This window comes from Hoplias malabaricus, chromosome 17, assembly GCF_029633855.1.
Source record: "Hoplias malabaricus isolate fHopMal1 chromosome 17, fHopMal1.hap1, whole genome shotgun sequence".
NCBI lineage: Eukaryota > Metazoa > Chordata > Actinopteri > Characiformes > Erythrinidae > Hoplias > Hoplias malabaricus.
Window position 1 is genome coordinate 2,828,945 of NC_089816.1, and position 25,578 is coordinate 2,854,522.

General features: G+C 42.2%; 1 protein-coding gene across 3 annotated transcripts in view; it reads right to left on the bottom strand.

Moving 5' to 3' along the window:
• Positions 1-24,570, bottom strand: part of ebf1a (EBF transcription factor 1a) — a 96,700-nt gene extending 72,130 nt beyond the window's left edge. For 2 of the 3 annotated variants that reach the window (XM_066648895.1, XM_066648894.1), the window contains exons 1-4: positions 24,492-24,570; positions 22,559-22,700; positions 11,196-11,326; positions 8,294-8,420 (exon numbers count right to left, since the gene is read on the bottom strand). In XM_066648895.1, coding sequence (XP_066504992.1) covers positions 8,294-8,420; positions 11,196-11,326; positions 22,559-22,700; positions 24,492-24,506 — 415 coding nt within the window. In that variant the 5' untranslated portion in view covers positions 24,507-24,570. Of the gene's footprint in view, positions 1-8,293; positions 8,421-8,801; positions 8,882-11,195; positions 11,327-22,558; positions 22,701-24,491 lie in introns of those variants that run through there. The other variant, XM_066648896.1, reaches the window with a different exon arrangement.
• Between the last annotated feature and the right edge of the window lie 1,008 nt (positions 24,571-25,578).

A 25,578-nucleotide genomic window follows, 5' to 3' on the forward strand; every position in this document is an offset into this window, starting at 1 on the left:
CGTATACTTACATAAACATACCATTCATTCATTCATTATCTGTAAGCGCTTATTCAGTTCAGAGCCTACCTGGAATCATTGGGCACAAGGCGGGAATAGACCCTGGAGGGGGCGCCAATCCTTCACAGGGCAACACACACATTGTGTATGTGAATGAATGTTGTTGATATTCCAAGTGAAAATAAGCACCTCACTGAACAGGCTTGTAACTCATAAATCACTCACTCACTCACTCAAATTTAACAAAAACAAAATACACCACAAGGGGTGCTGTTTAGTGATTTGCCTCAATGACAGGTTGTCTTGGTTAATTCACTGTTGCTGATTATTTGCTGAATTTACTGACAATTTGAAGGTAGTTACTAAAGAAGCAAGGTTAATTAAAAGGCTTTCAAAATGTTGACATCATGAAGTTTATATTAATATGTTAGATAATATTTTAATAGCTAATCAAACTACATCAAAACCACAAATATTGCTTCTTTGACTTATTTTACTGTGCCTTATATGGATGCCTGTGTTCCAGCTACTCTGAAAGTAGATTTTATTCCAGGTTTCTCATTAAATCCGTAAGATGCTGTACGGATGCTGCCAGATTTACACAGAAAACCTGAGGAGATATCAGCAGTGAACTGGAAATTTGTGAACATCTATAAAATGCTATATTTGTGTTGTGCATGTGGAGAGGTGGAGAGTCTTTACACTACTCCATTTCACATAAAACCACCCAGAAAGACTGTTTACATCTCAGTGACGTAACTACACGTGAATGCGTGAAAAACTGATGATACGATGCAGTAAAACTGACTCAAGGCAGAGGGTCTTGAATAAAATGTTTGCCTGAGTTTGGTTATATGGCTCTTATCAGCAGCAGTACCTACACAAATGTGTTCTAAAGCTTTCGGAATAGCTGGCCTTCGGTGTGCGGAGGCTTGAGTCTCCAGAGGAAGCAGGGCATAATGAAGTGGTAGCTGATGCAAAGTGTGTGAGGGCCAGGGCTGAGCGTATATATCTCCCTTAACAGTGGCTCAAAGCTGGTGTAATGAGGCAGGGCTCCAGAGCTGGAGGAGGCAGTGTGTTAATGTGCTGATATAGAGATGGATGGGAGAGATCTCTGGCTAAACTGTACTCTGCTGCCCTCCCAGACATCTGCACATGTTTACTCCCCCTCATTGCTATTGATTTCCACATTCTGTACAATCTCCTCACCAGCCAGGCAGATAATGCAATCTAACTGAGAGAGAGGGAGAGAAGGAGAGAGAGAGGGAGAGAGAGAGAGAGAGAGAGAGAGAAAGCTGGAGGGTGAAAGAGCATGAAGATGAGCATATATTGGACAGTAAAACAAAGAGCAGGAATATGATGGTCCTTATTTGGCAATCTCTGCTCTACTTTCACGGCGTGTGAAAGTGATGATGTGAGCACTTCATAGACGAAGTCAATAAGGTTCTGGTAAGTGTCAGAAATGTCCTCGATGAGAAGCAGCAACAAAGGGAGACAGTATTTATGCCCTGTAAAGAAAGCAAACCGCTCAGCAGCCACCAGCAGATGGAGAAAGAGCTTCTGTAGAAGATCATAGGCTGAGACACATCATATCACTAGTTTAAAACAAACAATTCTCTCTCTCTCTCTCTCTCTCTCTCTCTCTCTCTCTCTCTCTCTCTCTCTCTCTCTCTCTCTCTCTCTCTCTCTCTCTCTCTCTCTCTCTCTCTCTCTCTCTCTCTCTCTCGCTCAAACGGCCATCATCTCAAAAGGGGAAGTCAGATCCCTTGGGCTCCAATGTTTCCTGTCCCTTTAAAGGGAAACAGCGTTTCACAAACCACACCAAAGCACCATGGAATATCTTTCAACCATCTGTGAGCTTGTTTACTTTCATACATTACTGCAGAGGAATCTGAGATTCCTGAATGGATTGTACTCTAAAGTAAGAAACAACGATACCATTGATGCCAGATTCACTAACATACACCCAAGATCTGCCCTCATCGGATCACACGTGGAGTATTACCCACCCGTCTCCGGTTCCGGATAATGAGGTTATGTGTGATGTCATGAGTCATAACTCTACCGTTGAAACCAAATCTGCTGAATCAATATAGAAAGGAATATCTTGAGTATACCATGCCAGCTCATTATGTTTACACGATATAATCAATATAAGCAAATATAGAGCCACAGAGAGGGACCAGTGTCTCCATGATCTTCAAATTGAATTTCCCTGCCACCTGACCTGACAAAGTGGCCAGGGATGAAGCAAGCGTTCCCTCAGAACCAAAAGTGATTGGACGCATTAAAAGTCCAGAGATGCTGCTTTTCTTTTTATTTATTTATTTATTTTTTCTTTTACTTTTTTTTCTCAGAAGATGGAATTAGAACGAGTAAAACATATCAACGATAAATAAATAAATGAACAACTACCACTGCTTGAAGGATTCCGCGCAATCACACCGATCAATGCTCATTGAAATTTCATGAAGGCAGAGCCAGATCGCTTCATATTTCACAATAATAACTAGAGCCCTGCTGGGGTGGTTGGAGGGTGGGGGGGGAGAGAGAGAGAGAGAGAGAGAGAGAGAGAGAGAGAGAGAGAGAGAGAGAGAGAGAGACAGAAAGAAGGAGACAAAGAGAGAAGAAAGGACAGAAGAAGAAAGAAAGACTGAAAAAATCTCTCCTCTAAAGACAACACTCTAACACTGTGAGGACAAGTCCAATCAAAGCATTAACCCATCGGTAACCAGAAAGTGACCCGGGGCCTGGTCCAAATCTCTCACAGACTTCAGAAGGCATATGTGAGGCTTATTCATACAACCTTAGTGACATTCTACTTCTAAAGTCCAGCCAATTGCTCAGAGCTGCTGGTGGGGGGAATTGAGTCAGCTGACTGCATCTAGACCCGTAGCACTCCAGCTGTATCCCTGACTGACAGAGCACAGAGGCATGCTGGGTAATTGGTCTTTAGCGGAACCTTTTAACAGGCACTTGTGGGCTTTGTACAGAGCTGTTAATGTCAGGGTGGTAATGTTCTCTACATGTTAGGGAATGGCAGACATTCTCTCTCTCTCTCTCTCTCTCTCTCTCTCTCTCTCTCTCTCAGGTGTGATCTCATATGCTGTGGATGGGAATCGATAAGCTCAGTGGCAGGGTGTTCGATGCCGGCCTGAATTATTGCTTCATTTTTCTCCCTATATAGATGAGGCCTGTTTTTTCCCAACCCTCCCCACTCCAGGATCAATATCTTACAATCTCATTTTTATCCATTTTTCCATAAACCTGGTGATTGCGTTTATTTGGTAAATCCGACAAGCTAAATAAGGCATCGCTTTAAGAAAGGGGGGGTGAACGTATAGGAGGAATCAGCGGCCATAAAACAGACGAGTTGTTTTCCTCGATCCTGCTCGAGCTAAACTGCCCACAGAAGAGTCCATGCTACCGAGCTAAAGCAATTCCACTATATCTTTATGGTGACAATTTTCACATGTCAAGGATTAGCAATTTAATGGAAATGGACATCATTGATCAAGCAACACGACACCATTCATCAATAGAATTAAAGAGTCTCATTATCAAAATCGAACAATCACTCAACACATTAGAAAAATTATGGTTGTAGCACTTAGGGCTAAACGCGCTGGAAAAAATGTTCTCTGTCAAATCAGCTGAAGGACGATTAGGAAGAGTTCAGTTGTGGTTAGCTATCGTGATTAAACATAAAAATCATTCAATATTTCTGATCAAGCAGTATTCCAATGTTTTATATATTAACACAAATATTTATGGTGCCAAATTTATTTTCCATTAGCTTTCCTAAGATGGCATGGGATAGAAAACTCTGTACCGGGAATAAAACATTCGGCTGTATTCCCAGGGATTTGCTAATATTCACAATAAGACCTGAAAATAATACCTTATATATAAATAACCTTTGTATATACAGTGGTATGGGAAAGTTTAAAATAATTGGTCAAATCACATGATTTTACATATTTTGCTTCTTTACAGAAAACACAACTGTCAAAATTTAGGGCACCCTTTCTAATTTTTTTGATGTAACATATTGGAACAAATAAAAATAAAATAAACAATATACAAGTGTTTTAGACATTTTTGTTCCTTTTTCATTGACCGTTGCATCTAAACCCTTGTTGAAAATGCCAAACATAAACTATATCCTAAATATTTAAACTGGCGACAGATTATTAAAGGGTTAAAGAAAGATGGCACACACACTACAGTGACAAGTACAAGCATGTTAGGTCACGTTACTTTATATGAATATTATTATTAAATATTAATTATTTAAAGGAACACTTGGCAAATGTTTTATAGTCCTACAGTCACAGAGTGTAATTGACTTTTACAGCACTGTCCTGAAATCAAGTGAAAGGGGGAAGGGGTGGTTTCCCACCCTCCACCAAAAGTTACATAGTACAGTTTTTGCTAGCGATGGCAGAGCCTCTGTTCTCACTATTACAGATCAATGAAGCATCACAATGATTTTGAAGCTGTAATTTTAAGGTAGAAATGCTACCTAGTTTTGCTTTAATTCCTCGGCTGTTGCTTTTGCACTGTAACCTAACTCAGAAAATAATTAAACTACAAACAAATGGCTTTGTTTTGATTTTTCTTAATTAAAACTATTTGAAAAGTGCCATGGCTAAGAACAGAGCCATGAAAAGTTTGCACGTCTCGTATCGTTGTTCCCATCTCCAGTAAAACAGGAAGAGGACGACGTTTAAAGCCAGTAAATGTTCTATTATTGACTTTGGGCCAGCTCTGATTTGGTGTGGATCAAAAGGTTGGCTCCCGCTCACCTCCAGTGACTGATGCCTTCCGTAGACTTCATCACTGGGCCGGAATAAGAGAACTGGCCCTAATGTGCTCCAGCAGAGTCTTTTTAATAGTGGGCCTGATGGGTGCTGCTCAGCCCACTGGCCTGAATACTGAATACTGAGCAGCGATGAAGTGCCTGCTGAACGTCCCGAGTGATTCATCAACTCCTCCAATCTATCGGGCGAGTGAGGGAGCACACATGCTCGCTGGCAGATAGCGTTATAACTCTGCCTCGAGACGCGCAGAAACGGACGGAACGGCCTTCTGACAAATGATACAAACGTGGCAATCTGGTGTGGGGTAATACCCAACCAAACATGGAAATGCATTTGTTGCAGATGGAGAGAGAGAAAGAGAGGGAGAGAGAGAGACAGAGAGGGGGGTGGGGTGGGGTGGGAAAGATAGATAGAGAGACAGAAAGAGAGGGATGATGACTCAGTGCTCTTATCTGCCGAGTGCCATGCAGGATGTGTAATGTCCCTGGCGGAGTGAGCTTAATTGTTCTGATGATAAATATAATTGCGCTGAGCCTTTGGATGTTAAATTGCAGGGAGGACTGAAGGAGGAGTGATGGAGTGAGAGAGGAGTGAGGTGGGAGTACGGAGAGTGTGGCGGGATTTGGCGGACCACATCTGGGGCTCGGTTAGCCATCCCTCTGTGTATAGATGCAATGCCACTTTACAACTTCACCCTCTCCCCACCCCACCATCTTACCATTTTACCGTTTTACCGCAAACTCCTCTCTTCGTGCCAAGAAACGAAGACCCCTACGATGACATCATCCATTATCTGGCGGGCTTTTGAGGAATCCATTAACTGAGTGGTCTATGAGTTCTTAAGCAGAGAGCAGTTGGTGCCAAAAATCAACAACATCATCAATACAGACTGTGGGCCCTACAATGCTATTCCCGATCACAGAACTGATGGCAGATTCAGGCGATCCGTTTATTCTGTAGAGCCGAATCGAGATTGTAATGAGAGTGGGTATTCGACTGCCCTCCTCTGTGCATGCATGGAAGCTGTTCTCCAGGAAAAGGTGCGTTCCTACGTCTTTCCGCATGGCTGTGTGGTGTTCGAGCACGGCAGCATTGGTGTGCCATTGATTTAATTAGGTCTCCATTTCCTCTGCCTGACAGAAGTTGATTAGAGACGCCAGATGCCCCGTGTGTAATTCCGCTGCCAGCTGCCACGCAGCCCTGCCAATCCTCTATGATTAGTACCCACTGGCAACTGGGCCTGGCCCAGGTGCCAACTGGAGCCAGGGGAGAGAAATGTCCCCCAGCTCTGTGGACCAGGGGGGCTGCTGGGACATGGGCATGAGAAGAAGAGGGAGACTCATGAGAAACTACAGGGTGTTATTCTAGAAAGTTCATATGTCTAGTTGATCCGCAGTGGAACGGTGCTCTGTTGTCCCTTAACTTTACAACAGATAATACACTGTAACCTGGGCAGGGGAAGAAGAGGAAGACTCCAGAGAAACTCCAGGATCCAGATTGAAAAATTTCACTTCCATTTATGGCAGTTATAAAACCAGTGCAGTATGACTGATGCAATATAGCCCCCAATGACCATACAGCAGAAATACACTGTGCAACATGGCATACGTAGGACACACTGGAAATGTGTTTAAGAACGAGCATCCGCAACAATAATGTGCTTGGGGTTATTTGGAAAATGTATTTTGAGCAGAATACACTCATTTACACTGCGTACTAGCATGTGAACTCATTTCTGATTAACCTTTATTGTGTTCACATTTTAAAATTTGATTTGAATTTTTCATTGGCATTTCGTTGATTTTAACCAAAATTCTGAATTTTGCTGTTGATGCATAGTTGAATATAACTCAAATAAATACTCAATAGCTTGTTACCACAAAGCACTTTTACAGCGCATATATTTTGTTGCTTAATTAAAATACCCACAATGTTTTCCTGGGTATGAATATTTTGGCAAAAAATAGGAACACATCAGGGAGCGTGGCTGTTAAAAAACTGGCCTGACCATCTGCCCTCAGTTTCGAAGGTGTGTGTTTAGTGTGTGTGTGTGTGTTTAGTGTGTGTGTGTTGCAAAATCCTTCGCTCAGTGCCTGGCCATGTGTTCAATGAATGGACCATGAAGAGAGGCCAAGTCCAGCGCCATAAACCCAATGAGCATCTCATTCACACACATGAATAAACAGCCACAGGAGTGGACACACACTGAGAGGACAATGCCCACAGCTGAGGTCCCTTTAAATGTACCGATGAAGGCCCTTTTTCATTTGGAGATTATGTTGGATTAGACGCAATGGTCTAACTTCATTCTTAAAAAAAACAACATGGTGTACTGCAACAAAGGTATTTGTTTATATAAGTAATACACCTTATTGTGACATCATTCATTCATTCATTGTCTGGAACCCTTATCCAGTTCAGGGTCTCTGTGGGTCCAGAGCCTACCCGGAATCACTGGGCGCAAGATGGGCTCACACCCCGGAGGGACAAGACCAGAATATCATTTTGCATATTTTAAGACACGGTTATGATTAATAAAATGTAAATATGATGAATATATACATCTAGAAAAAGTGTTTAAACATTCTTACACAAATCTTGGAATGTAGAATGTTAGATATATTGAGTAAATTTAAGAAGATTTCACCATTCATTTTGGCAAGATATTATTCAGTGTTGGCTTGGGTTCTATACAAATACCTGCCTGCTTCACTAAGTACTGGTTTAATTCTTCCTTGTTGGCATGTAGCCCTCTTATAACATGGAGTATACAGTGATCCTGAATCACTTCAGATCTCACATGACCCCTTCTTCCTCCAAAGATTAGAGCTGGGTCTCTATCTGAACGAGCTGCAGTTGTTTGTGTTAAAGCTGCAGGAGCAGGAAATAGGTGGCATTCCTTTGCAGCAAGGGCCTGTTTAGGAACACCGTCCAACTCATTGGACCATACTGGACCTCTTCTTTACTGAATTCACAAGCATGGAAAAAACGAACAAAAAACAAAAGCAAAAAGAAAACGCAAAACAAACAAATAAACAAAACAACCTAAACAAAACTAAAAAAAATAAGCCGGTGGAGTGGCTTTTATTTTCTTTTATCCAAAGAAAAGAGTCTAATAAAAATTATGCATTAACAATACGTGCAAACAAAGTGACAATAGTAGTTTTGTATTTACCATAATGCTTCTCCCAGGTAATACTTGTGTAATTACATGAACTACAGAAGATATTGCTATGTATTTACATAGGATGTACTACTGTGATCTATATGTAATATAAATGAAAACATCACCGTTCATTACAGTTTTATTGGAGACAATATAAAGCAGGATCCATGTGGTTTTTTTTTACTTTATATCTAAGCCACAAACTGTTTAGGATCCTTTTAAATAATGTAAAAAATAAGAGCATTAAGTGTAAAGAAGTGCAGTGGAAAAAATAAATACAGCTACTCAGCACATTGTAATTTACCTGTGTAGATGAACCTGCCCGGTGTACCTTTGCAGAACTGTTTGGACTTGTAGGACAGAGTGACCTCCACCACTCCAGGGATGTGTCTTGGAGGAGTCTGGACCCGAATGGCATGAGGGGTGATGAGCTAAAGGTGCACAAAAACAAGGAGAAGGAAAAGGAATGAGAACAATATTCTAATGTCCAATAAGAAGTGCAGCAACCGTTGGTTTATTAACAGTAGACACAATTAATCATATATTAAACAATCAGAGGGAAATCTGACCTCTGTAATTACCTAATATGCATCGCTGGTATGAACGTGTTAAATATTACAGTGGACCTACTGCATCATATATGAGTTGCTAGGGATAATAAAGCAAAAATGTGCTCTATTGAGGCCAATTAAAACTCAGTATGTGCTGGTCATGGAGCATGATGCATAGTGCCTTATATGAATCATAATCAAAATACAGAAAATCAAGCAAGGGCAATTGTAACTATTATTTTAGGTTGATTGCACGTTTACCATGTCATTGTTCTTGTTTCTCTGGAGCCAGTGTATGTTAATTTGTGGGTATATTGGCCAAGGCATGTCCAAGATGAACCCTAATGTAGCTAACAGGTATTAGAATTCCAAATATAACAAAATTAATATTGCTAATACTGATGAATTCATGAAAATATAAATTAAAACATAAATTAAAAATGTATAAATATTACATCAGGATTTAACTGTGAAAGGGGAGTGAGGTCTGGCTCCTATAATTAAAAAGCACATTGTGGCTCTAAAAAACATATACAAGAGAATGAAAAAAACATGCTTAACCTTCAATGGAAATCAATATAAAAAGATTTAGCTCGAGGTCATTTTTCTATTGGTCCATTCTTCCTAAAATATTCACCGCTGCTAAACTAAAATCCACAAAAATGGAGATACTTATTTTTGATTGGACAGCATCAATATGAAAACTAAACATTATAAGTATCAGCGCTGGTCTGAGAGCAAGGAAAAGCAATAGTGCTAGTGAAGGATCGAGAGCGTATGAGAGTGAAGTAACAGCCTCCCTGAGACTGGATAAGCTCATTAATCAGCTCACGGAGCAGAGGAAATGATCTCTGACCTTTTATCAAACTCCTGCATGCTGCGGTGATACAGACACAGCTCTACGTGGGTTACGATGTCATGAGCTCATTCGTTTTCCCCCATTTCAGCTTCTCACTCCCTGAAATAAGATTTCTTTTCTGTCTGAAGGCGCTTCAAAAGAGCAGAGGTGTTCTATAGAGGCTTGCCGTGTTTATACAGTGCCGAGTTATATGTATGCACACTGTATGTCCATACTTTTTAATAATATCATCTTCTGCTCTTCTGGGAAGGCTTAGCAGTGTGGCTTATTTTGTGAGGATTTGGTGGCAGTCACAAGAGCATGTATTCAGGTACCGATGCTGGTATTGCATAGAGCTCCATCACTTCAGAGAATGTAGGTACACTGCTACACCAACCATGGCTTGGAGGCATTCTCCAGAGATTTCATTCTATTAGTTGTACATTCCTTGTATAATAATTTACTGCATGTTGTATTTCTGTGTGCCACAATAACTCCACTAAGAAGAATCTGCTTAGTTTAAATGCAACTGATGATCTGAAGAAGCCACGGGACGTAATCCTGCACATTTCAGGTGAACTTGAATATAAAGGTTCTATTCCCAGCTTTTCTTCCATGCTCCTTATTAATAGAAGCCGCATTTGGTGATTGACTGTAACAGCATGTGTTTAGGAGCGGATAAACAGAGTATAAACAGCTGCTCTCACTCTGCCGCCTGCAGCTTTCTGCTGCTTACCTGCAGCCACATTAGCTCCGTTACCGTGCCTATTAAGCAACCGAGCTTTGTTCTGTGATTGGACTCTGATTTGACTGCTCTCCGCTCCGGAGACTCAGCTGAAGCGTCTTTGAAGAGGAGCGCTGGCTCTACAAAGCAATTTCCCCAGCGAAGCACCGGCATGCTCAAAGCCAACAGCGCCGCCGGAGCTTTACATGACTTTAAACTGTCCCTTTCATTGCACACTTAGCTGGGCTTTCATATGCCAGCCACTGCTCCTCTCACCTCTCAGATAAATATGGCATCACCAATGAGGGGCTTTTTATAGCGCACTCTCTTTCATCTAGCAGCTCCTACCAGAACGAGAGCGGCAAACTCAACACACTTCCAGAGAGAGGGAGTGTGTGAAAGAGGGATATATATACATAAAGTGTGTGTGTGTGTATGTGTGTGTCTGTGTACATATATATATATGTGAAAGAGATGGACAGAGAAAAGGGAGAACAGGAGTAGCCTATTGTAATTAATCTCTCTCTCTCTCTCTCTCTCTCTCTCTCTCTCTCTCTCGCTCTCCCAGAATGTAATGACAGTAATTAGAGGAGCTCATTTTGTCAAGAAGAGGTACTTGGTTTGGAAAGCTTATGGGACTAGACCTTAAAAGGCAATACTGCTCAGAGATTCTTGAATTAAGTTAATAGCAACCCACATAAGTACAATTCACTTAGACTACGTGACCAAATATTTATGGACACCTGCTCATCCTCTTCTAGATATCGTCGCTGTCCAAAGAAAATCACGTATTTCTGAAATTGTACCTTTATAGAAGGATTTTGTTTTTAAATCGTGGAGCATTTCTATTGGTTAATTCTTCATTAAATTAATATATAAAAACAACAACAACAACAAAAACACAGGGTTTGATAGCCCTCGATCCCACACTTGAACTAAGCATGGTGAACTCGTGCAGCTGCTTCAGAGATCACAGAAATGAGTACACGGACATTACGGACATGAGTACAAAGTAATATAAATTACTTTCCTTGTCGTATTAGTTGGCCGCAGACTTGTTGGTCTTATTGGGTAACTGTGTAAGTGAACTGACCTCGCTCCAGACCAGCATGGTGCCAAAGATGACCTGCAGCCCGTCAAAAAAGTTGTCTCCTATGATGATTACTGTGGCACCTCCCGTGGTCCAGCCTTCACTGGGACTGATGGCCTTTATACATGGAGTGGCTGCTTCCCACAGGGAGAGAGAAAGAGAGAAATAAAGAGGGGTTATTAAACTAAGTAACCTTCTCAGAATGTGTACACCTTCTTTACAGCGATATTCAAAATGTCAGGTGAAATACTAGGTTTTCTTTTATTTTCTTGTACAAACAAGTCCAGGCAGGTCTAGTTTTCCTGGACCGCTGTCAGTAGCAAAACGGATATTACAGCTGATATGAAGAGGCAGCTATTTATGTAGATTCAGAATATACATCTCTCTCATTGGAAGTAATTAAGGCTCATGAGTAATATCCTGGGTTTTGAAAGTACACTCATAAAAATAAAGATTCTACAGAATGGTACTGTGAGTGATGTCATAGAGGAGCAAGATTTGAGTTCCATAAAGAACCATTGTTCTGTAATATGTTCAAATGGGTAAAGAATCTTAAGATCTAGTGAGGGAATTTCAAACGTTTAAAAGCTTCTTCACATTCAATCATCTCTTAAACAAACATGGGCTGTGTCTGAAACGGCTGGAATCCCTCAGCATTCAAAAATAATCAAAATAATCGATATAGACAAGATTATATTGATTAGAAGTTCTTAATGTTGATTTTGATAGATTTTCAATTAATTTCCCAGCCCTAACTACTAATAAAAACAACAATAACAATAATAATAATGAGCCTAGTTACTTTGGGATGAGTAGCTAGAGCCAATAGATGCAAATCTAATACTCTTCCTCTTGCAAGGAGACCTTTCCATTGCTGCGTCTTCTTCATACAAATGTATACGTTATTGTATTAATATTAAAACTGGCATCATTTTCTTTCTCATTTTATTTCAATTATAAACAGTAATGTATATTTTGTTTATTACACCAGTCAGCTGTCTGTATCCTAGCAACACTGTGATGCGTTGCTGCCTTGGAAGCATGTCTCAAACGCAGTTCTGTTACGGGTGACTTCATGTCTAAATGCTGCCTTCTAAGGGCACTGACTAAAGTGACAACATAGACAGCATGGCAGGAGGTTGCTGCCTTCTGTTTCACACACAGCCATGGTCTTTTATGGAACCAAAAGTGGTTCTACTCAAAGAACCATTTGTAGCACCTTTATTTTTCAGAGCATGACAGAGATTGTGACATCCATTATGCTGCATGCAACATTTCATGTGACCCTGCTTAATAAAGTATACAAGGTTTTCCCTCAGAGCTTGAATATTAGACCATAGTCTTGAATGGCAGCAGCATTTAAATAGGTTTTTATTTCATTTTTAGACATGTGTTCTATTATGTGCAAATGTGGAGCAGCATAAAATAGGTCAGGGCAAATGATAGTAGAAATGACAAACCCTCAGGTGAAAGTATGGTAAAGTATGAGATGATATCAGAGGAACCTCAGGTTCAGGTCAGATCACTGCACATCAGGTAAACACCTATTTTAAAAGTGCTATCTTTTGTATATGAACGCTTTTAGATTCCAAAACCGTGTCAGTAGAGGTCCAAAGATTTAGCGCCATAATATCAGGCACTAAATCCATGTACTACATCCTCACACTAAAGACAAGGCAATTGACATATCTTTTCATGATTACAGCAAATAGATTTATGGGAAACATTTGGAAATGGAGGCCTTGCCACAACCTAACGATAACTGACAGAACCATTAAAGCAGTCAGATGTGATTAGACAGAGGCTGGCGCTTTCGTATCGTCTCCATACGCCTCCCGACGAGAGAGAGAGAGAGAGAGAGAGAGAGAGAGAGAGAGAGAGAGATGAAGTAAGCTCTGGGATCATCAATCTCAATCTACATTGTGGTGACGTGTAGCTGCTATAACTGCTGTACACAGGGAAGACCTCTAGGCTGGGCTCTGCTGTGTTTTGATGTGTTGTACTGTGTCATACCAATGTTTTGTTTTGTTTTATTGTGTCATACAATGTTTTACCATGTTTTCACGTGTTATACAGAGTTTTGATGTGTTTCAGTGAGTCACACCCTAGTGTTTTTTGTGTTTTAATGTCATAAGATATTGTGATGTTTGACTGTAACTGTGTTACAATGTGTTTTTTTGTGTTTTACTGTGTCATTCTTCATTGTTTTATGTTTTACTCTTATACCATATTTTGATACACTGATAACATTTTGGCCGTCTCCTTGTTTCTACACTCACTGTCCATTCTCTCAGCTTCACTGTCCAGACTGGAGCTCTTTGTAGTTCTATAATTAGAGACTGTAGTCGACTTGTTGCTCTACATACGTAATTTGCCCAGGACCACCACACAGATCATTCTTAGAGCAGCAGTGATGCAGCAGTGATGGTGGTGGTCTGTTACTGTGTGGTTATTGTTATTGTGATGCTATGAGTGGATCAGACACAGCAGTGCAATGCTGTATTGTGATGAATTTTATTATTCTGTGTTTTACTATTATTTTATTCTGTATTTTACCCAGCTGTATTGGATTTGTCTGTGTTTTAATGGGTTTTGCCGGGTTCTGCGGTGTTCTACAATGTTGTACTTTGTGCTGCTGGGTTGAACTGTGTTTCCCTGTGTTTTGTTGTAGTTTGGCTATGTTTTGTAACTCTCGTTGGCTGTGGTCTGCCAAAGGCAAGGGCTAGAACCTCATCACTTCTCATCACACCTCACCAAGGGCACACTGCCAGCCTTTATGGATTATAGCGAGCACGGTTTGCTGAATTTCAAACGACAGCAGTGCATGGAGGGAGAGAGAGAGAGAGAGAGAGACTAAGTATGAGACAAGAGCAACTACATTTTTCCTGACATTTTCAAGTCCAAAACCGTAGAATTAGCACGGAGGTGGACAGAGGACACGTGTCTCCACCAGCATCCAGCGATTATTGAGCTGTCCCCACCAATAGATTTATCCCCTCCAAAAACGAACAAACAAACAAACACAAAAACCCTGATCTGTCAACGTCAGAAGAGGTTAAATCACATTCTCTACTTGAGTGAGTTACTGTTCAAGACTCAGGTGCATTTTGCATAAAACACAACAAAAAAAAAAGCCAATGGCTGTGGGGTTGGGGGTGGTGGGGGGTTGTGGGTCGATTCATAGTTTCCCACCAATGTCCAGAGTCAATTTACAGAATACTGTTCATGCTGCAGCTCCCAGTAAATAAAAGTAAATCAAAGCCAGTTTTAAATATACATTTTTGTGATGCCGAAGCACATTTACATATATCCATCTTGTCATCAATTCCCATTCACAGTGAAGTTATGAGTGTTGCCACGCAGACTGTACCTTGACAGAAGTGCACTGCAGGGCCTGTATCATAGTAATATATAAAGTAAGCTTGGGAAATGGTCATTTTAAATAAGCGATTTAGATGTGGGTATATTAACATATACAATTTAAATTCATTTTTACAGGTTTGATGATGACACACACACAGCACTGAGCTTATGAAAGGTGTCATTTCCACTCAGCTTTTGTTAAGGGCTCTGGGATAATTAATGGAATGTAAGGGTCAGACGGAAAAAGATCAGTCTGCCCCCTTTTCACCCTCTGACAATGATCACCTCACTCTAACAACCCCACAGCACACTTCACAATACCCCCGCCCCCCATACACACAAAACACACACACACACTCAAAGACACATACACCCACTCCCTCCCTCTTCTACCCGGGTCCCCCAAGGGCGAGGGTGGCGGCGAATGCTAATTCTGGTGATTATACACGCACCTTTATTAAATATTACCCGACCCCGGCGCATAGGGGGGGCTTGTTTTACGACTCTCGTGTAAATGTCACGGGCGGAGGGATCCCGGGTTCGAACCACAGTCGATCAAAAGGCCAGGCGCTGTGGGACGAGCTGGGAAAACAGCAGCCAGCCGTAAAAATTCAACACCTTAATGAGAGGCGCTTTCATTTGGCCTGCGCTGAACTTTGGCTCCAGATCTTCACGCCCCAAGCCTCACCCAAGCAGACTCGTTCAACTAATTACAGCTATTGTTCAGCTTTCTGTCGGAGAAGGAGGGAGAGGGGCATGAGGAGAAAGAGAAAAGGAAAAGATGGCATGTGGTTCTTGGAGGCAGTCATCTGGGACAGAAGAGAAGAGCTCCAGGCTGCTTGGTCTAGTCTAGTCTAAGCCTCGCTTCTAGTGCTAAACACACACTAATACTTTGTTGTATTTTAATTACAATTGTAAATACATAATCCCATTCGCAAATAGAGGTCTAAAAAGTGTACACCAAAGTCACAAATGTAAGTATGAGACTCTAAAACAGCTTTAATTACTAAAATAGTTATCACTAACCCTTTGTTTTAATGGTTGACTTTAAAGAATCCTTACTTTCATAATTACATTAGGTGAATAAATACGTTTTAAAGCATCTTTGTTTAATGTATAATTGTAATGAACAACTCAACCATTCTCCCGCTCTTTTTTCATTTTAAGAACAACAATTGTCATTTTATTAAAAACAAAAAATGAATATCCCTAAATATTAAGTATAATTAAGCTACATTCACGTTCGCTTTAAATCATCTAAAGAGTAGAACAAAGTAGCTCACCCTACTTTCCTAAATAGGCACAGTAATATCCTTCTATTTCCATGTTTCCGGCTACTGAGCCGTTAAACAGTGTCAGAATTGACTTTGCTAGAGAGGAAAAGGCCAATCCAATGATCACAGCTAGTGAAACAGTATGATGCCCGGTCCTCAGTTCCCTGTGATGACCTCCTCTCAGCTCACTCCTAATCTCTGTCTCAGTATTAGCTGAGTACTCTGGGGAGAGCTGTGTCCAAGAGATCCTCCTGCAGCTTCAGGGTTATCAAGAATGGGTGGAGACCAATGATGTTGTGGAAGAAGACTGGAGGAGCAGGACGGAGGCAGATGGCTCGCTGGTGGGAGGGACTTGGTTCTACAGCGGAGCCCAGATGTGATGAAGCAGCAGGATGGGTCACAAAGCTGTGAAAACACCACTGAGCTCTGGGGAGGGTGTGTGTGTGTGTGAGAGAGTGTGTGCACTAGCAATGCCCTGGGAGGAGTTTACAAAGACAACAGAAAGCTTGATTAACAGGCAGTTAGGGAAGAGAGGACTACAGGAAATTCTCTCACATTGTTGTTGGCCATTTTTAAGAAGTTTGCTTTAAAGAGAACGTGTTAGAGAATGATCTGCTGGAGGCCAGAAAAACAAATTAGCAAGGTGCTGCAGAGGGACATGAAATTTTAAATATACCATAAATGCTACAAAATTGGTCTTAAAGACCAGTTGTAAATCTAAAGCGTTCCAAATGTCTCTCTGTTCACTTTTCCCTATACTACACACTATATACTGCGCTATTATAGGGAACTGAATTCAGGAGGAGTGTAAGTGAATGCGTGAGTGTGTGTCGCCCTGCAAAGGACTGATGGTCCATCTAAGGTGTGTTCCCGTCGGCGGACCCACTGTGACCTACTTCATGCAGACACTACTTCATGCGTGTTTTTACCAAACAATGCAGTGGATTATGGGTATCCACTATCCACTAGTGTACATAGGTGTACATTACTTTTTGCAATGCTATGAGAGCTAGGCTTTTGGACACTACTGCAAAATGGCAGAATCCCAAAATAGTGCACTCTATAGTAACATAAGCTGTCACTGTGCTGATAGCCTCAGTGGTACATACACAGCAAATTCTCCAGTGGTAAATCAAAACTATTAGTGTTAACTCTGAGAGTGTTAAATTATGACACTAACAGTGTTAATGTAACACTAATAGCGTTGATTTAACACGGGTGAACTTGCTGAGTATTCAGCACCTTTAGTTAGTACATAATTGCACCATATCCTATAATAATTCTAGATTTTGTATTTGTTTTGAGCTCACACACCCTATTTCGTCTCCAGGATATTGTGTTCTTGTGTTTTATACAGTTTTATAATGAAAGATTACAACCATTCGCCTCTGCTGTAGAGAGACATTTACACAGTTTGTACCTGTAGTGATAGTAATACCTGTACTGTACCTTTTTTTCTGAAAATGCATTACATTTTCTTTCTTCTGGTGGGACTTTTTTAAAACAGAGAAATAGATAATTGAAAAAAGCCAGTTTATGGAAAAAAAACCCACTTTAAAAATATAAAATTGCAATAGAATACGATACCAATTAAATTAATGGCACCAATCCAATCATTGGATCAATAACGAATGAAAGCACATGGCTGCAAAGATAAGACTAAGAAATATTCGCAAAATGATACTGAGTCGTAAACGCTGGACCAAGAACAGGCAAATTCAAATCAAATTTATTTGTATAGCGCTTTATACAACTCATGTTGTCACAAAGCAGCTTCACAGAATTCCAGTTAAGAGCAAGCCAGGGGCGACAGTGGCAAAGAAAAACTCCCTCTGAGCTGAGGAAGAAACCTGGGGAGGAACCAAGGCTCACAAGGGGTGACCTATCCTCCTCTGGTCAATCTACTGGTGATAATAGTTAGGAGTCCATGAAAACTTCAGTGTAGGGGCAGCTCCAAGGCAATTGGTGGTGGCTGGAGCGTGGGCAGCTGATCTGAAGCGTGGAGCAGGAGCTCAACAATCAGTCATCCATCAATGTCCAGCCAGACAAGTCGGCTCCAAATGATAAATCATATTTATTCTGCAGTTCCCCAACTCCTCGTAGTTGTACTTCATTAAGATTAAGGGGAAAGACCTTTCAGACTCTCAACTAAAGTCTTTAGGTTATGAATGCTTTCAGAAGGGCATTTCCAAAACATAAATAAAACCCAGGCCAAATCCGCTTTATTTCACAGATATTCTGCATGTCGGACATGCTGTAATTTACAGGAGTGGTGTAATCCACTTTGCGGCCGAGGACCTTTGGCTTTTCCCCGGCGGTCGCACATGCTCTTTTCTGCGGCGGTGATTGCGACGGTAAGGCGTAATGCAATTTGGCGTCGGCGCTAAAGCGGCAGAGATGAAGAGGCGCGGCAGAGCAATCTGTGATGGTAATCTTGGCCTGGGACGACTCTTTTGCGGGGCGCTGAAATTGTGCATGGATTAACCAGATGGTGGAACGAGAATCCATCTGATAGGATTAAACTTTGGTGCCTTCCTCTGCTGCCATCTGTTCCCCCTCACACTGCTATGCTTGCATACAGAACACACACACACACACATATATATACATACACACTGATCAGCCATTACATTATGACCGCCTCCTTGTTTCTACATTCACTGTCCATGCGCTCAGTACCACTGGAGCACTTTGTAGTTCTACAATTACAGATTGTAGTGCACCTGCTGCTCTGCATACTTCATTTCCCCCTTTTATCTTGTTCTTCATTGGTCAGGACCCAAACAGGACCACCACAGAACAGGTAGGATTTGGCTGGTGGATCATTCTCAGCGCTGCAGTGACACTGACATTGTGGTGTATCGGTACAAGCGGATCAGACACAGCAGTGCTGCTGGAGTTTTTAAATCCCTGCTGTTTTCTGATCCCCTGGTACCACTTGTAACACACCACCACCCTGTCAGCGCTGGGAAAGATCCACCACCCTAACCATAACCTGTGGTGGTGCTATAGACCTGTGTCTTCAGTTCACAGCATGGAGAGGAGGAGACGGCCATAATGTTATGGCTGAATGGCTATATTTTGTAGGGCTGTGAAAGGCACACTCACACAAAGAACTTATCCCTTTGAGTCCGAAGCCCCATGAAAAACTCTCCCTACCACACTGAATGGGTATTGTGGTCACTGCCCCAGAGCTGACAGACCACACCACACACAGACCTCACCACACGTTGTCTCAGACATGACCGAGCTTACTGACCAGCGAGAAAGAAGAATCATGTTTCCAAACTGCTGCATTCAGAGTGCCTGCGACTGAGAGAGTTCGAGAATCACTCTAACAGCAAATCTTAAAAAAATCAACCCTTAAAGTCTAGGCTGATGATTCAGTAATGAACCGTAAGAGATGGAGTTCTTACTGCAGTCAAAAACAAAACCACAAACCCTTCTTTCCCATTCAATTCATACTTTAAAGTTTCAAATCTGGATTCTGAGCTCATCTTTAAATGAGTTATCACCAACAAATGATTAAAAAGCTCATCATTAGAGGAGTTCGAAGCCCTCCAGGACCGAGCTGTGGAGCAGTGCTGGAACTGTGTTCTCTGGAGTGACGGAGTGATTAAGCTGAGTTGGGAGGAGTTGGGTTGGTGTGTGCTATCCAGAGCTAATCATCCAACATTGCTACATTCGTATTCTTTTGTGGCTGATCTTCCATGAATCCCTCACGTAAAATGCTCCAACATCCCGTATAAAGCCTCTCCAGAAGAGTAGGAGCTGGGATGGCTGGGCAAGTGTCCACAAACTTTTGCCCATATATCGTGTGCTGTAATCTTCCCTGCGCCTTCAGAAGCCAGCGCGTGCGAATGCTTCCCGGGGGAGAACAGAGCCGACGATTAAGCTGAAGAACTCCATCATCGTCGTCATCATCATCATCGCCATCCAATCGGCCGTGGAACTCAAATCCACTCAGAGCTTCTCATCAATGTCGGAAAATATGCTCCTCTTTCTTAAAGCTAAATGAGAAAATGATTGGATTTGTTTGCGTTCTGATGATCACACATCAGCTCTCAAATCATCTCCACATGTTATTAGAGGGGGGTATTAGCGGGGGAGAGAGAGAGAGACTGGTAGAGACCTGGGTTGGGTAGAGACTGTACCGCAGTGAGAGATAGAGAGCGTCACATATAGCCATGTCTCAGAGGAAATAAATGTGCAGTGCTTAAGCAGCGATGGCCTTATAAGACACATGTAGAAGTCTAAAGAGAACAGGCCACTTGGGGAAAGCTGGCTTCGCAGCTCTTTTTCAGCTCGGGTTGAACGACCCGACCAGGATTGTGTGTGCAGTTGAGTGTGTGTGTGTGTGTTTACAGCTCTGATTAAGAGGTCATTTGTTATGCTGTGGGGCATATGCGTTGTAACCTTTGTTCTACATCACAAATACATCTCCAATAAATCTCAGTCCTATGAACGGAGCCCATCGCTCCAGAGGGGTTTTTGCTGTAGCCGACACTTGACACTGACCACGGTGGCATCATGTGCAGTTGCACCACCGAGTCTTGTATTGTTTCATTATTTTCCACTAGGACAAACACATCTGAATATCTGTGTCCATAATGAGCACTGCCTACTATTCGCTTTTGGAGACAGTGACTGTCTAAAAGTGACTTGGACAAAATGTCTAGGCCCTCTGCCTGCGATTCTCTGCACTAATGTGGTGCAAAGGAAGGACGCTACCCTACTCCGGCTCTACTGAGTGTGACAAAGTGGCCTAGTTTTGCTGAACGCACATCCCAGGCTGTGGAGACCTTGGCGTTATTAATTAGCTTTGTGCAAATAAAAGAGTTTGTTGGTCGGCCGGGAAAAAAAAAGTACAGTGAAGGGGAAATTTTCTAACGAGTCAGAGGCTGAGACGCAGTGCGTTACACATGCAGTGCAGACGCAACACTTTTCTTACTCTCATCCTCTGTGTCTTTCTTTCTTGTCCTCCGCGCCCTACCCCTCTTTTGTTCCCCTCTTCCCCAACTCTCTCTCTCTCTCTCTCTCTCTCTCTCTCTCTCTCTGTGTGTGTGTGTGAAAAACCACATGACTTTAGTGTCCTCTCACTCCAGCGGCTGAAGGATATGCACCGGATGTCAGAGAGGCAAAGTCATGCTCTGGGTATTAAGCAGGTGAATGTGTCCTTCCTTTTTTATTAAAGTAGCCATGCACTTAAGGAGCAGAGTCTGTGTTACAGAAATATCCTAACCCTGAAATCATATCTTATCTGTGGTTTTAACCCGACAGCCTCAATTACGACCAACTTTAGTAAATGGGTAGATGAGAAAAGAGTAGGTAAAACTTCATATTACAGCCTAGAGTGCATTATTTTTACTGTATTTACAGTGTAACCTCTCTGTAAGATTCAGTAAATATTACTGAGTAGCTTCTAATGTACAGTAGAGTGGGGACTTGGAACCTACCATTTGATTTCCCAGAACTTAAAATATAACTTCTCTTTTATATATATCACTGTTTTATATTTTACTGTATAAAATAGAGAAGGAAAAAACCTCCTTAACTTTCCAATGGAGCATTTCTATTGGTTCCAAAATAAAATCTTGAAAAAATTGAACGTACAGAACTAAGTAGTAAACCTGGTTCTTATGGAGAAGTTACACACTAAAAAGCATCCTGATGAAACCACATTTAGGACACATTACCTTTAGCCTTTGTATTTGACAGAGAATGTTATAGATTTATGACTTTTAGAACATTCATTCATTCATACATTATCTGTACCTGCTTATCCAGTTCAGGGTCGCGGTGGGTCCAGAGCCTACCTGGAATCATTGGGCGCAAGGCGGGAATACACCCTGGAGGGGGCACCAGTCCTTCACCGGGCAACACACACGTTCATTCACACACTCACACCTACGGACACTTTTGAGTCGCCAATCCACCTACCAACGTGTGTTTTTGGACTGTGGGAGGAAACCGGAGCACCCGGAGGAAACCCATGCAGACACAGGAAAAACACACCACACTCCTCACAGACAGTCACCCGGAGGAAACCCACGCAGACACAGGAAGAACACACCACACTCCTCACAGACATTCACCCGGAGGAACCCCACGCAGACCCAGGGAGAACACACCACATTTCTCACAGACAGTCACCCGGAGGAAACCCACGCAGACACAGGGAGAACACACCACACTCCTCACAGACAGTCACCCGGAGGAAACCCACGCAGACACAGGGAAAACACACCACACTCCCGGAGCGGGTTCGAACCCACAACCTCCAGGCCCCTGGAGCTGTGTGACTGCGACACTAACCTGCTGCACCACCGTGCCACCCCTTTTAGAAAAGAAATATAAAATATGTGCTATAATTACCTCAAAGTATACAACTGTTTTGATGCTATTCAGGGAAACCCCGACAGTCCCACTTCCCCCGCCATTCATAACCTGTAGCAACGTCTCTGAACCAGATACAATGCTGTGAGCACTGGGTGTGATGTAGTGAACATCAGGTATTAATTGGTGAGCATCAAATACTTTCATTAGAGCACCCATTACCAGATACTAAGAGGTGAGTAGTAGATATTATCAAGTGAGCACCAGATGCTACTTTATGAGCACTAGATTCTATACGGTGAGCAGCAGATACTACCATACGAGCACAATGATCTTAAGAGCACCAAGTGGCTTGACACTACCTCTCTTTCACACACACAGACACACACTCACCATGTTCTAGATAAGATGGGGTCCCCTCTGAAGGGTCCAGCCTGCGAGCTCTCCGCCCGTGTTTTGAGTTGTTGTGCACGAACATGTTGTCGGACACAGCCAGAACGTGTCCGTCCACACTGACCGTCGTAGACACCACCACCTGCACAGGAACATACGCCTTCATTAAACAGACATATTATACCCCTTTTCCACAAGTTTACACAGCCCCCCAGGGTCTTAATGAACCCACAAGGATCAAACAACACGGCACCACTCTCCCCAGAGGTCTACAGAGCCCTGTTTAAAAGGAACGGATTCACACCTGTTCTTTTAAACGAGAGAAAATTGTGATTTTACAAGTGTCACTTGGTTTTCTTCATTTTCCTTTCTTCTTTTAATGAATACACTTATTTCTCCTCGTTCTATGATCCTGGCCACATAGATGCGGTTACAGCACTGTGATTTGTGACACTCAACGAGGACGTGGGGTAGTTCCTATGTGCTGTCTGTCTTAATAAGATTTAGCACAAAATCAGTACGACATGCTTTTTATCCAATGTTTCAAGATTTAAAGAACAGATCCCTAAATTAATTAGTTAATGCCCTGAAAAGTGATTTTCCTTCTTTATAAACTCCACAAACCTCTCGATTCTTGATAAAAACTTACCTCCTCAGACACCTGTAGAAATCTCTCCTCTACAATTTATTCACTGCTAATTCCACATGAAGCTACACTTTAAATACGGTCTGTTTTGGAAGCGTAGGCGCTGTTAGATGTGGTGGAGTAATAAATGAAGAGCTTCGTCCAGAGTGCCATTATCGTACAATCCAAAGTCATGAAGACGCTTACAGATGGCTGTGGCATCGTCAGGTATCAAACTCCTCAATCAGGGATAAGGCTATGGCTTAAACTGTTGGGGCAGTCACGAGGCCCTGCAATCACTCCCTAAAGTATTTGGACACTGAGAATGGCTGAGATCATACACTTCCCTTTGAGAACAGAGCGCCTCTGTTTTTAACAATGGCACATGAGCTTCAAGAGGTTTCCGTGTGGAGAGAGACGTTTTTTGAAACGTACTGCCAACAGGGCTTAGCATTAGCTGAGAACTGATATGAAGTTTTCCTCCCTGTTCATTGTAAGTAAAAGGAAATGTAAAACTCTTTCTTTAGTCGTTATGAAATACTCACACAATGTAAACGCAGCAGGTTTTTATAAATAGGATCAAAAAAACACAACCAACACCAACAAAACCCAAAACTGGAGACGCAAGGTTGACAGTGATCTACGGCATTTAGCTAACTCTCTTATCCAGAGTGCAGCCCAGAGTCAGAAGCAATGCACTACATTTTAATCCCTATTGACTCACTAAATATCAGAGCTCAGTCAAAACAACAGGTTGAATTCAGATATCCAAACCATACAAAAACGCATCCACTGGACTAATTACAGTCAGTAGAAAAGCAAATCAATTCCAGCTCTCATTAAACTGGATCCAAGTCACTCTACAGCTCTAGCAGCACAATTAAAATGAATAATTAGAGTGAAAATCGAAGAGATCATTAACATGACGCAGACAGGCTGAAGAGAACTGTCAGGACGTCAACAGAACATCAGCCCGACAATGTGAAACGACGTGAGGCACATGAAGACTGGGATTTCAATTTGGGGTTGACTTTGAGAGAGAGGGGTGGGGGTCGGTTAAACAAATATTTATTGCCTGCAAATAAATTGAATTTTGCATTTATGAATAACTAATTTAAGATGATAATATGAAAGACTCATGGTGGATGAACGCTGTTTTAATATTGGGCTGTTTCTTCAGTTATTTAAAGGGTAAATAGTGGACCGTGTGTGTGTTTCCCAGCCAAGTAGCAGTTGGGTTGAGGGGGTGTGGCCAGTTGTCATGAATGGGTGTGGTCAGTTGTCACAGTGGGTGTGGCCAAATGTTACCTGGAAACGCCGCATGTCTCGAGGGTTCCCGGCATTCTTCAGACAGTTTTGGTTACATTTGAGGAAAAATTTGAGAAAAAACCTGGAGAAATACAGAGAGAGAGAGAGAGAGAGAGAGAGAGAGAGAGAGAGAGAGAGAGAGAGAGAGAGGGAGAGAGAGGGAGAGAGAGAGAGGGAGAGAGAGAGAGGGAGAGATAGTGTGAGTAGAGTGATGGAGAGCTGATGAGAGCAAGTGTGTGACATCAGCTTGTAAGTGAGTGTGAAAGTGTGTGAACGGATCCTCATTATCTGTCAGCACTGGGTGACACAGAGATCCCTGTGAGAAGAAACATGTTATTGCCCTAGAACTCACACACGGGTTGAGTTAGACACACACACACCCATATAAACACACGCTCTCAAACACACACGCTAGCAGAAATAAAGGGCAGGCCATCTGTCGTACGCCAGAGACATGTCTGACAACCTTCAGATCCACACAGAGCCTTATGAGGGAGAATAATAGAGAGAGAGAGAGAGAGAGAGGGGGGGGGGAAGAGAGAGAGAGGGAAAGCGAGAGAGAGAGAAAGAGAGAGCGCAAGAGAAAGAGAGGGAAAGAGAGAGAGACAGAGAGAGAGAGGGAAAGAGAGAGAGAGAGAGACAGAGAGGGAAAGAGAGAGAGAGAGAGAGAGAGAGAGAGAGGGAAAAAGAGAGAGAGAAAGAGAGAGAGAGAGAGAGAGAGGGAAAAAGAGAGAGAGAGAGAGAGGGGGGGAGAGAGAGAAAGAGAGAGAGAGAGCACGAGAGAGAAAGAGGGAAAGAGAGAGAGAGAGAGAGAGAGAGGGAAAGAGAGAGAGAGAGAGAGAGAGAGAGAGAGAGAGAGAGAGGGAGCACGAGAGAGAAAGAGAGAGAGAGAGAGAGCTATCCTCCCTTTACATAAAGTATTTTAAAGACAGATGTACATTCTCAAACTATCTGTTAATTATTAGTGTATACTTTTGATTTCATATCACATTTATAAGTGGATAGTTATATTACATTAAATTCACTTAAAGTATAACACCGTAAGTTTGCCTCTAAGACGTCAAAAAAGACACACACCCATGAATAT